This window comes from Grampus griseus (genome assembly GCF_964374135.1).
Source record: "Grampus griseus genome assembly, chromosome: 10".
In the NCBI taxonomy this organism is placed as follows: domain Eukaryota; kingdom Metazoa; phylum Chordata; class Mammalia; order Artiodactyla; family Delphinidae; genus Grampus; species Grampus griseus.
The window spans coordinates 99641942-99655072 of NC_139004.1; the positions used below are offsets into that span (position 1 = coordinate 99641942).

General features: G+C 46.4%; 1 protein-coding gene across 1 annotated transcript in view; it reads left to right on the forward strand.

Annotated features, from left to right (window-relative positions):
- The window catches only part of IFT122 (intraflagellar transport 122), a 70891-nt gene that overhangs the window by 4506 nt on the left and 53254 nt on the right, over positions 1 to 13131 (forward strand). Inside the window, exons 2-6 of the mRNA XM_082662880.1 lie at positions 1971 to 2037; positions 3405 to 3489; positions 7457 to 7535; positions 10276 to 10352; positions 12496 to 12562. Of these exons, the coding sequence (XP_082519006.1) occupies positions 1971 to 2037; positions 3405 to 3489; positions 7457 to 7535; positions 10276 to 10352; positions 12496 to 12562 (375 nt within the window). The remainder of the gene's footprint in view (positions 1 to 1970; positions 2038 to 3404; positions 3490 to 7456; positions 7536 to 10275; positions 10353 to 12495; positions 12563 to 13131) is intronic.

A 13131-nucleotide genomic window follows, 5' to 3' on the forward strand; every position in this document is an offset into this window, starting at 1 on the left:
ATGGAGGCCACACGCGTAGTGGTTAGAGCTTGGGCTGCAGAGTGAGACTGCTTGCGCTTGAATTCTGGCTCCACCTCTACTCAGTAGCAGTTTATTTTCAGGCAAGTTAGTTAACTTCTCTGTGCCTTAGTTTTCTCATCTGCAAAAGAGATATAAGGTTGTTGTGAAAGTTGAGTTAATACATGTAAAGCATTTAAACTGTACTTTGCACACGTAAATAAATGTGCTTAATAAATATTAGTCACTGTTGTTAAAGTATTGAGGGTGGCATAGATTTGTTATACTTGACAGTAATTCAGGAGAGTGGAAGGCCATATAGCACAGACTGTAAAGTCAGACCTGAGTTAAAATTCTGGCCCTTTCACTTGCTGTGTGATGTTGGGCAAGATACTTGACCTCTCTGAACTGTGGTGTCCTCAACCACAAAATTGAGTAGTAATTCTTACCTCATAGAATGCTTGTGAGGACAGAATAAAATAATGCATTTGAAGAGCTCAGCATTGGGTGTCTGTGGTAAATGCTCCAAGTAGTTACCAGGGTGTGGTTTTTTTTTGGCCGCACCGCGCGCGTGGCTTTTGGGATCTTATTTCCCTGACCAGGGATCAAGCCCGCGCCTTCGGCAGTGAAATTGTGGAGTCTTAACCCCTGGACCGCCAGGGAATACTCCAGGGTGTATATTTTTCGATCACTCACAGGTGCCAGGTTAATTTATCCCATGCTCAACTTTTACAATAGGCCATCTTGGCAGTGCTGTCTGACACACTCTTACTAGGGTCACCTGAACTAATGAAACCCTCTGCCTGGGGGCATTTGAGAATCTTTGTAATAAGGCTCCAGCCTGTTTTTTCCAGCCTTATCGCTCCCTATTGCCTTGCACATAGCCAAATGTTTCAGTCAAATTAGGTTATTTAGATATTTGCTATTCCCACTGTCTTGTCTTTGCTTGTTCTGTTTTCTGTGCCTGAAATGCTGCGCCTACCCAGTCTCCTCCTGCATGTCTCAGAAGCCCTACCTTTTTCATATATTGTTTTCTTCATGAAGCTTTATCTGATCCTCTCCAAATCAGAACACTGTGTCCACTCCTTGGAATCCTACAATATATGCTTTAATGTGTCTCCTAAAGCCTCTATCACAGTATTATTCTATATTTCATCCAGTCTAAGAGGTCACTGATTGTAAAATATCATTATTTTACATACGACTAAGAAAGCAAAAAATGCTGCCAGTTAAACTGACACATCATCAATTATAAGACACATCCCAAAATTAGAAATGTTCAAATGTGAAAAAAACGTGTGCTTTACAATTGATGACGTGATTCTTTGTGGGTGTCTGAGCATCCATCACCTTTCCTCAGGATGGTAATTTCCTTGAGGGCAGGGAGGGTCTGTGATTTACTCATCTTGTATCTCTTAGCTCCTAGCACCTAAGAGGCACTTGGTAAGTATCTGATTAATTGGAAAGAGTAATGTTGTGTTTTTTTGCCTGTGCCTCACGGCATGTGGAACTTCCCCACCCAGGGATCGAACCCGTGCCCCCTGCATTGGAAGCATGGAGTCTTAACCACTGGACCACCAGGGAAGTCCAGTAATGATATTTTAATAAATGACCAACTTTTTCAGAGACCTGTGGATTTGCTAGCCCTCACACGTTCTCTCAGTTTGTGTAGCCTTCATGGTATTATTAGATGAGGTAGTGCCCTCCACTGTTTACTCTTTGAATCATGTCTGGCGTCTGGCTTCTGGACAGGTGGAAATTGGGACACAACAGCTAACTGCCAAGTGAATTGTGATCGAAGGTGTGGTAGTTGAATGGAATTTGCAACCAAATGCAATTCTTAGCTATTATTTTTCTCCCTCAGACACAATCAGTGCTTCGTAATGGAAATAAAGTTTGCTTTCCCGGCCATTAGCAGACCTCATCATTTTGGTTCCTAATTGTCCTTTTGTCTTGTCTTGTCTCCCGTTTAGTGTATATGACCTCGCATTTAAGCCTGACGGAACCCAACTGATTTTGGCTGCAGGAAACAGATTACTGGTAGGATTTTGTCTGAGTTTCCTTTTTAAGTGCTTTTTTTCCTCTGCCTCTTGTAAGTGCTCTGAAATTTGACCCTTTTTTTAAGATAAAAAAGGCAAGGTGGAAAAACCAGTCATTATTTTTTATTTTTTTATTTTTTTTATTTTTTTTTTCCAGTCATTATTTTTTAATAGGGAAGGAAATGGGCTACTTAAAACAGGTAGGTAAACTGTCTATCAGATAGGAACCTGTGAACAATACCTCCTTTGGAGTCATTAATCTTTCCCTTTTTACTTTGAGACACCCACGAAAGAGTTCAAAATAATTTAAATGCCTTTGAAAGTGAGCCTTTGTCAGTTCATATTTTGTCCCCCTGAAAAATTCAAACAACAGGCCTGAAGGGGCTCCCTCTGTGAGAAGCCAGATAGTCTGGCCCCAGCTTTTAGGCACTGGCCTTCCTAAACAATTCCATATGGATGCTGTCCTATTTTTCATATTTTCAAAGAACGTAAGCTGTCTCTGGAACCTGTCCCAGTGTATAAAAGTAATTTTCAGAGAACTCTTTATGTTTGACCTAAAACCCTTTGCATGATCTCCTCTTCCTCCTGCGTAAGTCCGCTTCCTCTTGCTCTGTTGTCTCGAGATATGCAGACGGCCTGATCTCCATTCTGTGCATGGTAACTACATAATCTGAAAGCCGCGGGTAAATTGTTCTGCAGACTTCTTCTGTCCAGGGTAAACAATCCAAATCCTTTTAGGTTTTTCCCATAGGTTATCTTCTCCAACGCTGACCATTTCTGGAGGGTTTTGCTTTTATTTCTCAGATGGTGTGTTTTTTAAATCTCCACATATTTGTACATGTTACACAGCTATAAAATCGTAAATGCACGTTACAGATGGGTTTTATAACACTCCCTACAATTTGCAAACCCAGAGTTCAGGCCTGTGACTTCCAACTCTTGGTAGCAAGTATGAAACATCTCTCTGTGATGTTGGTAGTAGGGCAGGGCTACACTGGCATTTAACCATGCTCTAGCTGGGCTCTTTGTGCTGGCTCTATTAGGGAGGGCCTAGCTTGTTTGGTCATATATCCAAATACATGCAAGGGGAGTGAACTGTGTAGAGAAGTTTCACGGAGTGAAGTTTTGTTTCTCGAGCATTAATGGCACATTTCCGGCCGTGTAATGGGCAGAATCAGAGCCTCTCCTTGGGTTTCCCAACTTTAAGTCACATTCTTTCTGGTTTCTTGGTTCAGTTTTTACTTGGTGCAAATTTAGAATATTGACAAATGTGTTGTTTTGACAACAAAAATAGCAGCAGCAACTTGCAGGGGTTCTGACTACTGGACGCCACGCGGGTAATCTGTACTTTTGTCTCTTTTTTGCCAGGTTTACGACACGTCTGATGGCACCTTACTTCAGCCCCTAAAGGGACACAAAGATACTGTGTACTGTGTGGCATATGCGAAGGATGGTAAGAGGCTGCTCTGGATTTAGCGTCTCTAATGGCCTCACAGCCACTCATTTCTCTCCTTGGCTGCGCCTTCGTCGTGTTGAGTGAGCTCAAGTACAGCTTGCAGTTTCGGAAGATAGTTAGTCTCTTAGACTTCAGTTCAGTCATTCGATTCAATTCAGTCATTCAAGTATTTATTGAGGCCCATCTGTGTGTCAGGCGTTGTTCTAGCTGCTTGAGATACTTCAGAGAGCAAAACAAAGATCCCTGCCCTTATGGGGCTTTTATCTATGTGGGGGGGAGGTGTGGGGGAAGGAGAGAGAGTATGAGGGAAGGCATACAATAAACGTGGTAAATAAGTAAATTGAACAGTACGGCGGAAGGTGGTGTTAGGAAGAAGAAAAAGTAGGACAGAATAAGGGGGATTGAGAGTGCTGAGTGGGCAGGGCATTGGCTACAGTGTTGAACAGGGTAGTCATGGTGGCTCATTGAGATGGGGACAGGCAAGCAAAGACTTGAAGGTGGGGAGGCAGGGAAATAATGACTGAGCATCTGGGAAAAGAGAGCTCCTCACAGAGGGAAGAGCCATTGCAGAGGCCCTCAGGTGGGGTGTGCCTTTCTGGGGCTGGGGCAGAGAGAATCGGTGGGGAGCAATAGGGGAAGAGGGTAGAGAGGTAGCAGGTGTGGGCTGGCTGGATTCTGTTGGCTGTCGTAGAACTTCGGCTTTGATTCTCACTGAAAACGAGGAACCACTAAAGAGTTCTGAGCAGAGGAGAAATCTGATTGGATTTATATTTTAAAAGGATCCCTCCAGATGCTGTACCCCAAACAGCCTGCAAGGGCTGAGGGTTGGGCAGAAAGACGAGTGAAGAAGCGTCAGCCACTGGTGATGGCAGCTCAGACCCCTGTAGGAGCAGAGAAAGTGGGGAGCAGTGGTCAGAGTCTGGATACAGTTGGAAGGTGGAGCCAGTAGGATTGCCTGACAGAATGTGGGGCGTGAAGAAAGGAGTCGGGGGTGACTCCATGGTTTTTGACCTGAATGACTGAAAGGATGGAGTTGCCCTCCACTGAGATAGGGAAGGCTGCAGGCCGAGAAACTTACAGCAGGAGATCCGGAGTTCAGTTTCAGACGTGTTGAGTTTGAGGAAAGTTGACGCTGTAGAGGTGGGGGCGGAATTGCTGGAGCAGAGTTGCTGAGTGGGAAGAGGAGAGGGGATCCAGGGCAGAGGTGAGCATGGTGGGAAGTGGAGGATGTCACTGCAAGTGCTGGCAGCGGGGGCATGTCGTAGTAGGAGTCTAACAGAATTCTCTTCCGTTTTTTCAGTGAAATAGGAAGCAGCAACATCTGAGAGTGAGGATGGGGAAGGAGGTGTCCGAGAGTTGAGGCAAAAGAAAAAAGAGTACAACACCACCTAGTTGAGGGGCTGAGTGAATGGCCCCGGGAGGTATAGTGAGACCCTAGCTACACGAAGGGCCCACCCAAAGCTGGTGGTCATGAATTGAAAGTGAGATCAGTGGTGCGATTGTGTCTTTTTCTCCATCACTTTAAGCTGCACAGATACAGGGACAGAGGAGGTGGAGAGTTGGGTTTAACCAGAGTGGTAGGTTTACAAGCACCTCTGAAGATGCAGTGAGAGGGCAAGGGCAGAGGATGTATGCAAAGGAATGATTATATACATTGACCTTGAGTAATGAGGGGTGAGCACCCTTGTTGCTGAGTAATGAGGGGTGAGAGGACCACAAGGGGTGAGGGAGGTTCTAGTGGGGTTGAAGAGTCATTGGCGTTAGGGCACCAGGTGGGGTGAGAAAGAGGAGAGGTGGTGGTCACATTGGCTGCGTGAAACTGACGTTGAGAGTTAAAAGTAAATCCGTGCTACGCACAGCATAGCATCAATGGGAAGAGCATGGACTTTGGGATGAGACAGCTCCAACCCGAAAAGCTCTGTGAGTCTGAGGTGGTTATTGACCCTGTCTGAGTCTCGATTTCCTCATGTGTCAAGTGGATATAGGATTAGAGGTGGCCCTCTGTGACCACTGCTGAGAAGTCGCAGAATCGATGGTACAGTGCTTAAATGAACCATGGAGATCATTCAGGCTCCAGGTTTTTAATTTCTTTTAGATGACAGACCTCTTTGAGAATCTGATGAAAGCTATAGACCCCTCTCTAGAAAAATGCACCTACTTCATGTATACACACAATTTGGGGCACACAGTGTTAGTCTGATCTAGCCCAGTCTCTTCATGTTACACCTACATAAAGATTTAGAGAAGTCACACGACTGGCGGAGGTCATACAGCGAGGTAGTGGCAAAGACAACGCTAGTTCTTGCCTGGTAGTCAGCAGCCCTGTGCCACGGTAGTCATATTTTTTTATGTGCGTGTTTGAGTTTAAGTTCAGAGTAGTACTGTGGGGAGACCTGTGAGGCCTCAGAGTTTATAAGCCTAGGGCGTCTTTGGCCTGCAGCACCATCAAGGCCCTTGAGGATCTTAGAGTGAGACCTGCCATCAGGGGCATTTGTCCGCGTTTTGCATAGTCCTGCCACACACATCTTCACGTTTGATCTCCCAGCAGCCCTCTGAAGGAGGCAGGGAAGGGATCGCAGCTCCTCTCACGGATCAGAAAACAGGCTTGGAGCGATTACGGGTGACGGTGGCAGAGCTGGGCCTGACCTGGATCCTCTGACTGCAGAGCCCTTGTTCTTTCTGGTGTATCATGCTGCCCCTCATGACACTCATGTAATGATAAGGAAGTCTTTTCCCCTTGGATCTAGAAGTGAGGATACACTGAATTTGGTTTTGCTCTTTAAAAAATGATGATTTTGCTTGTTTCCGATTTCCCCCTTAAATTGAATAAGTATTTAATGAGCAACTATGACACAAAGGTATATTAAGAGCTAGTTTTTCTTCAAGGAAAGCCATACAAGGCAATGTAAGGAAATAATAATAATAGCTACTTTTGTTTAGCATTCATTCTAGGCCAGGCACAGACCTAAGCACTTTAATCTCATTTAATCTTCACAACAACTATGAGGTAAATACTGTTGTTGCGTCCACTTTTCACATGAGGAAATGAAGGCCTAGAGATGTTCAGTAGCTTGTTCCTGGTCCTGCAGCTGGTGGGTGACGTCGCTGGGGATTCCAGCTCTGACTCTGAGCCCTTAGTCCACACTCTTCCTCACCTGCTGCCTGCCAGTGTAAGGGAGCAGTGACAGAAATAATAAATAAGAGCAGCTTCTATTATTTAGTATTTGCAGCAGTGTCACATGGCCCAAGCAGTGTGAAAATGAAAATCTCATCTGTCACTCTTTTGCTTAAAGCCTTTCTTTGGGATAGAGAGCAGGATCTTACTGTGGCCCCGAAGCCCCTAGAGATCCCTCCCCCACCCACCTCACCCTTTGCCCTTGATGTTCTATGCTGGCTGCCTCTCAGCTCCTCACACATGCAGGTTTTTCCTGCCTCAGGGCCTTTGCACATCTGTTTGACCCATATGGATAGGTCTCTCTCCTCTCGTTGCACCTGGCTAAGCTTTGCTCAACCTTTAGGTCTCAATGAAAGATACCATTCTCACAGAAACCTCCCTCACCAAAATTGGGTCCTCAGGTATTCTCTTTTATAGGGCCTGCTTTTTTTTTCTCACTACGTCGTATTTGAATTGGATTAATTTAATTTAATGCCTACTTTTCCCACCAGACAAACTCTATGAAGGTAGACAGCATGTATGTTTTAATCACTACTTGATTCTGAGCACAGAAAATGATGCTGGCATGTGATAGGCCCTCAGTACATCTTTGTTAGTGCCAGGCAGAGCAGGATATGAGCTCAAACTTCCTGACTCCAAAGTACTGCCACTCAGTACAGATAAGAAGAAGGGGTAGAGAAGCAACTGACACATACTAGGGACCTTAAAGAAGTCGTTTTCTAAGAAATACTCTGCAAAATGCTGGCCTAAATGAATGTGAAAATTTATTCTTTTTAAAAACACTTTTAGGCAAGCGCTTTGCTTCTGGATCAGCTGACAAAAGTGTTATTATCTGGACGTCAAAACTGGAAGGCATTCTGAAGTACACGTAAGTAACTGTTTAGGTTTACGGTATTATTAGTTTGCCTCTTACTGAGCTACTGTAGCAAAAGGCCCTTAGCAAAGCTATCAGGAAGGACTTTTTTCTCTGCAGTTGAACTTCAAGTGAAGTTGTGGGGTTGTGCGCTGGGAGGGTTGGGGAATGAGTAAGTGAGGGAACAGTTCTTGAGCACTGCTGGCTTGGCCAGCACTGGGCTAGGTGTTTTCGTGTAGCTCAGTTTAGTTAATCTGATATCGCACATTCCACCCCACCCTGACCTGTCCTTTTTCAAGAGCCTCACATCCAGCCACCGTTGACACCCTGAGACTTGGGGTCAGTGTGCTCCAGGCCCCTCTCAGTGCAGAGGCTCTCCTCCTCTTCTTCACCATCCCTCCGCCTGGTTAACCCCTACTCACTCTGCACATCTCAGATGTTGCTTCTGTGAAGCCTTTCCTGCCCCTGGAGCCTTGATTGGGTCTCCTTCATGGTGCTTCTCACAGCTGTAGTTTTTTTTTTTTCTTTTGGCCGTAACGTGTGGCACGTGGGATCTTAGTTCCCCGACCAGGGACTGAACCTGTGCCCCGAGCAGTGGGAGCATGGAGTCTTAACCACTGGACAGCCAGGGAAGTCCCTAACGGCTGTAGTTTTACACTTATTCTGGTGGCTGATTGATATCTCCCATCAGCCTGTAAGCTCCATGAGGGCAGACACTGCGTCTGTTTTGCTCATGCTGTGTCACTGGTGCCTAGTGCAATGCCTGGCCTGTAGTAGGTACTCAACAAATGATCGTTTTTCTTTCTTTTTCTTTTTAAATTATTTATTTATTTATTTATTTATGGCTGTGTTGCGTCTTCGTTTCTGTGCGAGGGCTTTCTCTAGTTGCGGCAAGTGGGGGCCACCCTTCATCGCGGTGCGTGGGCCTCTCACTATCGCAGCCTCTCTTGTTGCGGAGTACAGGCTCCAGACACGCAGGCTCAGTAATTGTGGCTCACAGGCCTAGTTGCTCCGCGGCATGTGGGATCTTCCCAGACCAGGGCTCGAACCCTTGTCCCCTGCATTGGCAGGCAGATTCTCAACCACTGCACCACCAGGGAAGCCCGTTTTTCTTTTTAATTGTGGTAAAATACACATAACATCATCCTAAGCATTTTTAAGTGTACAGTTCGGTAGTGCTAAGTACATCCATGTTGTCGTGCAGCCAGTCTCCAGGACTATTTTTCATCTTGCAAAACTGAAGCTCCACACCCATTAAGCAGCCACTTCCATTCCCCTTCCCCAGCCCTAGGCACCACCATTCTACTTTCTGTCTCTATGAATTTGACTACTCTGGGTACCGTATATAAGTGGAATCCTATGGTGTTTGTCCTTTTGTAACTGGTTTATTTCACTGAGCATAATGTCCTCAAGGTTCCTGTGTCAGAACTCCCTTACATTTTAATGCTGAATAATATTCTGGTGTATGTACAGAGCATATTTTGTTTATCCATTCATCTGTTGTTGACGGACATTTGGGTTACTTCCACCTCTTGGCTATTCAGAATAATGCTGCTGTGAACACCGATGTGCAAATCAACAAATCAATATTTGAATGAATGAATAAATGAATGAATGAATGAGGTTGTAAGTAAAGTATTACCCAGAAGTGGAGGAATAAAACTCAGGTTGAGGGACTTCCCTGGTGGCACAGTGGTTAAGAATCCACCTGCCAATGCAGGGGACATGGGTTTGAGCCCTGGTCCGGGAAGATCCCACATGCCGCAGAGCAACTAAGCCCGTGTGCCACAACTACTGAGCCTGCACGCCAGAGCCCATGAGCCACAACTGCTGAGCCCGCGTGCCACAACTAGTGAAGCCTGTGTGCCTAGAGCCCGTGCTCCACAACAAGAGAAGCCACTGTGATGAGAAGCCCGCGCACCGCAACAAAGAGTAGCCCCCATTCACTGCAACTAGAGAAAGCCTGTGTGCAGCAACGAAGACCCAGTACAGCCAAAAATAAAAATTAATTAATTAATTAATTAATTAAAAACAAAAAACAGGGCTTCCCTGGTGGCGCAGTCGTTGAGAGTCCGCCTGCCAATGCAGGGGACACGAGTTCGTGCCCCGGTCCGGGAAGATCCCACATGCCGCGGAGCGACTGGGCCCGTGAGCCATGGCCGCTGAGCCTGCGCGTCTGGAGCCTGTGCTCCGCAACAGGAGAGGCCACAACAGTGAGAGGCCCGCGTACCGCAAAAAAAAAAACAAACAAAAAAAAACAACTCAGGCTGAGATGCCCCGTGTGGTACATGACTCACTCAGCTTTCATTGTTATCTCAGATGTTTCCAGATATTGGTCTAGTATTTTCATTGTACCTCCATCCTGTATTAATGAATGTATTTCCAGGCCTCCACAAAGCAATAAGTGTTAGGGCTGTTAATATGGCACTTCTTATGCACCTGGCGCTAGGCGAGGTGGTTTACATCATGCTCTTACTAGCTGGCACACCAGAGGTGTGCAGCACACTAGTCTTGGAGGAGGTGGCATTTAAGCTAGGCCAGTCTGATGCGTGGGTAATGTTTGAGAGAGGAAAATAGTGGGTGGGGGGTAGCTCAGGAGGGGAGAACTCATCCCTGTGCTTTTAATTGGTCACTTGCATCAGAGTTCACGGTGTGGAGTCAGAGAGGCTGTGGACCCATCATTAAAATCTTGAGCTGTAGCCACTGAAGCATTTGTGGTTTGCTGCATAATCATCTACGTTTGTTTACTTCCTAGGCACAATGATTCTATCCAGTGTGTCTCCTACAACCCTGTTACCCACCAGCTGGCGTCCTGTTCCTCCAGTGACTTTGGTAGGTTCTGATTCCCAGTGTCTTGTCTGGGAATAACTGAAAATTGGCAGAAAGTGCTGAAATCTATCCAGAATGTGGTGGTTTTGTCCTGAGAGAGTTAATGCCTTTCTACCCGCCGTCAATGGCTGAAGGGAGGCTGGCACTTGTTCTTTAAATTGTGTAGAAACCAAGAGAGTGAGTGATGGCACTGAGTCTGGTAAGAAGTCTGGGAGACAGCGGGAAGGGCCCTGGGAGGGAGATGGTGAGAGAGATGGGAGAGCACAGGCGTTAAGTTGGTGTTGCCACCTCTGGGAAGCCTTCCCCGCCCCACCCTGGCAGGGACAGTTCAGTTGTCCCCCCTTCCGGGTCCCCCAGCGTCCGTGTATGTGTGGAAAGCTTCACTGTGCTTCTTGTGCGGCGTGTCCCCATTAGTTGTTCAGTGGCTGTGGCTGTCCTTCCTGAGGGGCTGAATGCCCCGAGGAGTTCACCCACCCCACAAACGGCACTGGTGTAGTCCTGGCGCAGAGGAGAAGCAGTGAGACGTCAGCGAAGAGGCAGGAACGCGAGCAGAGGCTTGCATGTTCTCTTTTCAAGGTCGATTCTGGCTTACAGCTCATAAGTTCCGTCTTCCTTGCTAAGAGATAGTGGTTACAACAGAACAGCCATTGTTGAAGTCAAGGAGCGAGAGATCTAATCCCTTTCAGTTTCCTCCTGATCTAAGATGAATGCATCCCCCAGTCCATCCACTGATACAATTCTGAGGTTCCAAAGAGAGAATGTAATTGAAAGCATGTTGTATAAATAAAAGGGGAAGGGACTGTCATTCATTAAAAATTTAGCATTTTCTCCATGTGAGGCATTGGTCTGGGTGCTTACTTTTGGGGTGAAAAAGACAAAATAGAATTCCTGCCCTCAAAGAGCTTGTGGTTGGGGGCAGGTAGGGAGGAAGAATTTGTAAAAATATATTATTAAGGAATAATATTTGTTGAATGTTTGTGATATGCTAGGCACTGTCCTGAGAGTTGAAACAAATTCCTGTGTGAGCTCTGTGACGACCCCTGAGGTCGGGTATTATTCTCATCCCCACTCCACTGAGGAACAGAACTTGAGCTTAGAGTGGTCCAGTGACTCACTTGAGGTCACCCAGCGGGTAAGGGATGGACCCAGGCCTTGGACCTAGGCCATGTGGTTGCATCTAGAGTCTGCTCTGGTCAGTGCTGCCTCAGGGGCCTGGAGGGTGTGGTTTCCTCCAGCAGCAGGCTCTGAGGGGGCCTCAGTGGACCACAGGTAAGGTGTGCATAGGCTGAAATGCCGGGGGAGGCATTCTGGGCAGGGGAGAGGGGAAGCACATTGTTTGATGTTGCACCTTGCTGTGTAAATGCGTTTCTGCCCTAGGGTTACTTCCTTGGCCGTGCTTCGTGGCTCAGGCAAAGAGTAGAATTTGCTTTTGTTGCCCAGACCTACACCTGTTGTGGGCCACTGAGTCACTGGCAGGAGGGAGCAAGCCGAAGGTGACCAGTGTGCCAGGGACATGGCACAGCCCAGATAGGGTCAGGAGAGACTGGATTTTCAGAAAGCGTCATTCATTACTTTGAATGCTAAGTTGTACTCTGGTTGCAGTGTAATAATTACGAACAGTGAAGTTGCCATTTCTTTTGACTTAAACTCCTGAAAAGTTGGCTATCAATTCACCAATATATCTTCCTCTCTTTTTTCTTTTGAAATAATTATAGATTCACAGTAAGTTGCAAAGATAGTTGAGAGGTCTTATGTACCCTTCTTCCTGTTTCCCCAATGGATACATCTTATGTAACTGTTGTACGGTATCAAAATCAGGAGGTGGGGCCTGGCACAATGTGTGTACATAGTTCTGTCATTTCATCCCCTGTGTAGATTACCATCACCACAAAGATACTCCTTTACCCTCATCTCCCCCATCTCCTGTTAGCACTAACCCCTTGTACCTGGTAACCATTCATCTGTTCCCCATCTTTATATAAGATGGAATCATATAGCATATGACCTTTTGAGACTGGCTTTTTAAACTCGGCATAAAACCCTGGAGATCCATCTAAATTGTAGTGTGTATCAATAGTTTGTTCCTTTTTGTTGCTGAGTAATGTTCCAACGAACCTCTCTTCTTTTATATTATTTTGTGTTGAAGGCTTATGGTCTCCTGAACAGAAGTCTGTCTCTAAGCACAAATCTAGCAGCAAGATCACCTGCTGCAGGTAAGTTAAGGGCAGCTCTGAAGGTAGTTTTTTGTTCCCCGCTCTTCAAACAGACTCTCAAAGTCTGGTTAGTTCACACAGTAGAGAAGGTCTTGTGCTACCTAGTTGGTTTGGGCCCCATGTTTCCTCTTTTCCTCAGGTTGCTTTTGTGCAGTTGTCCAGCAGCAGGCCTCCCCAGCCTCAAGCTGTGCTCAGGGGAGGCTCTGGGGACCTGAGGCTGTCCTGGTGCAGGCGGCACATGGGCTGGAGAAAGCTCGGGCTTTGATATTAGATCTGGATTCGAATCCACATTCAGTGGCTGACAGGCTCTGTGACCTCAGGAGGTTCCTTATTTGACAAATGGGGATTAAGATGCTGACTTGATGGGGCTGTTGTGAAATGTACACGAGCTAATGAGTTTAAAGCAAGCAGCGCGGTGCCTGCACGTGGTAGACGCTCTCAAATGGTGGCTGGTCTTGCTGCGCAGCTTCTGAGTGTAGCCTTTCTTTCCATTCAGCATTTGTTTGGCACCTGTTCTAGAGGCTAGCAACAACCAAGACGCAGATTCTGTTCTTCAGGTGCACTGGAAG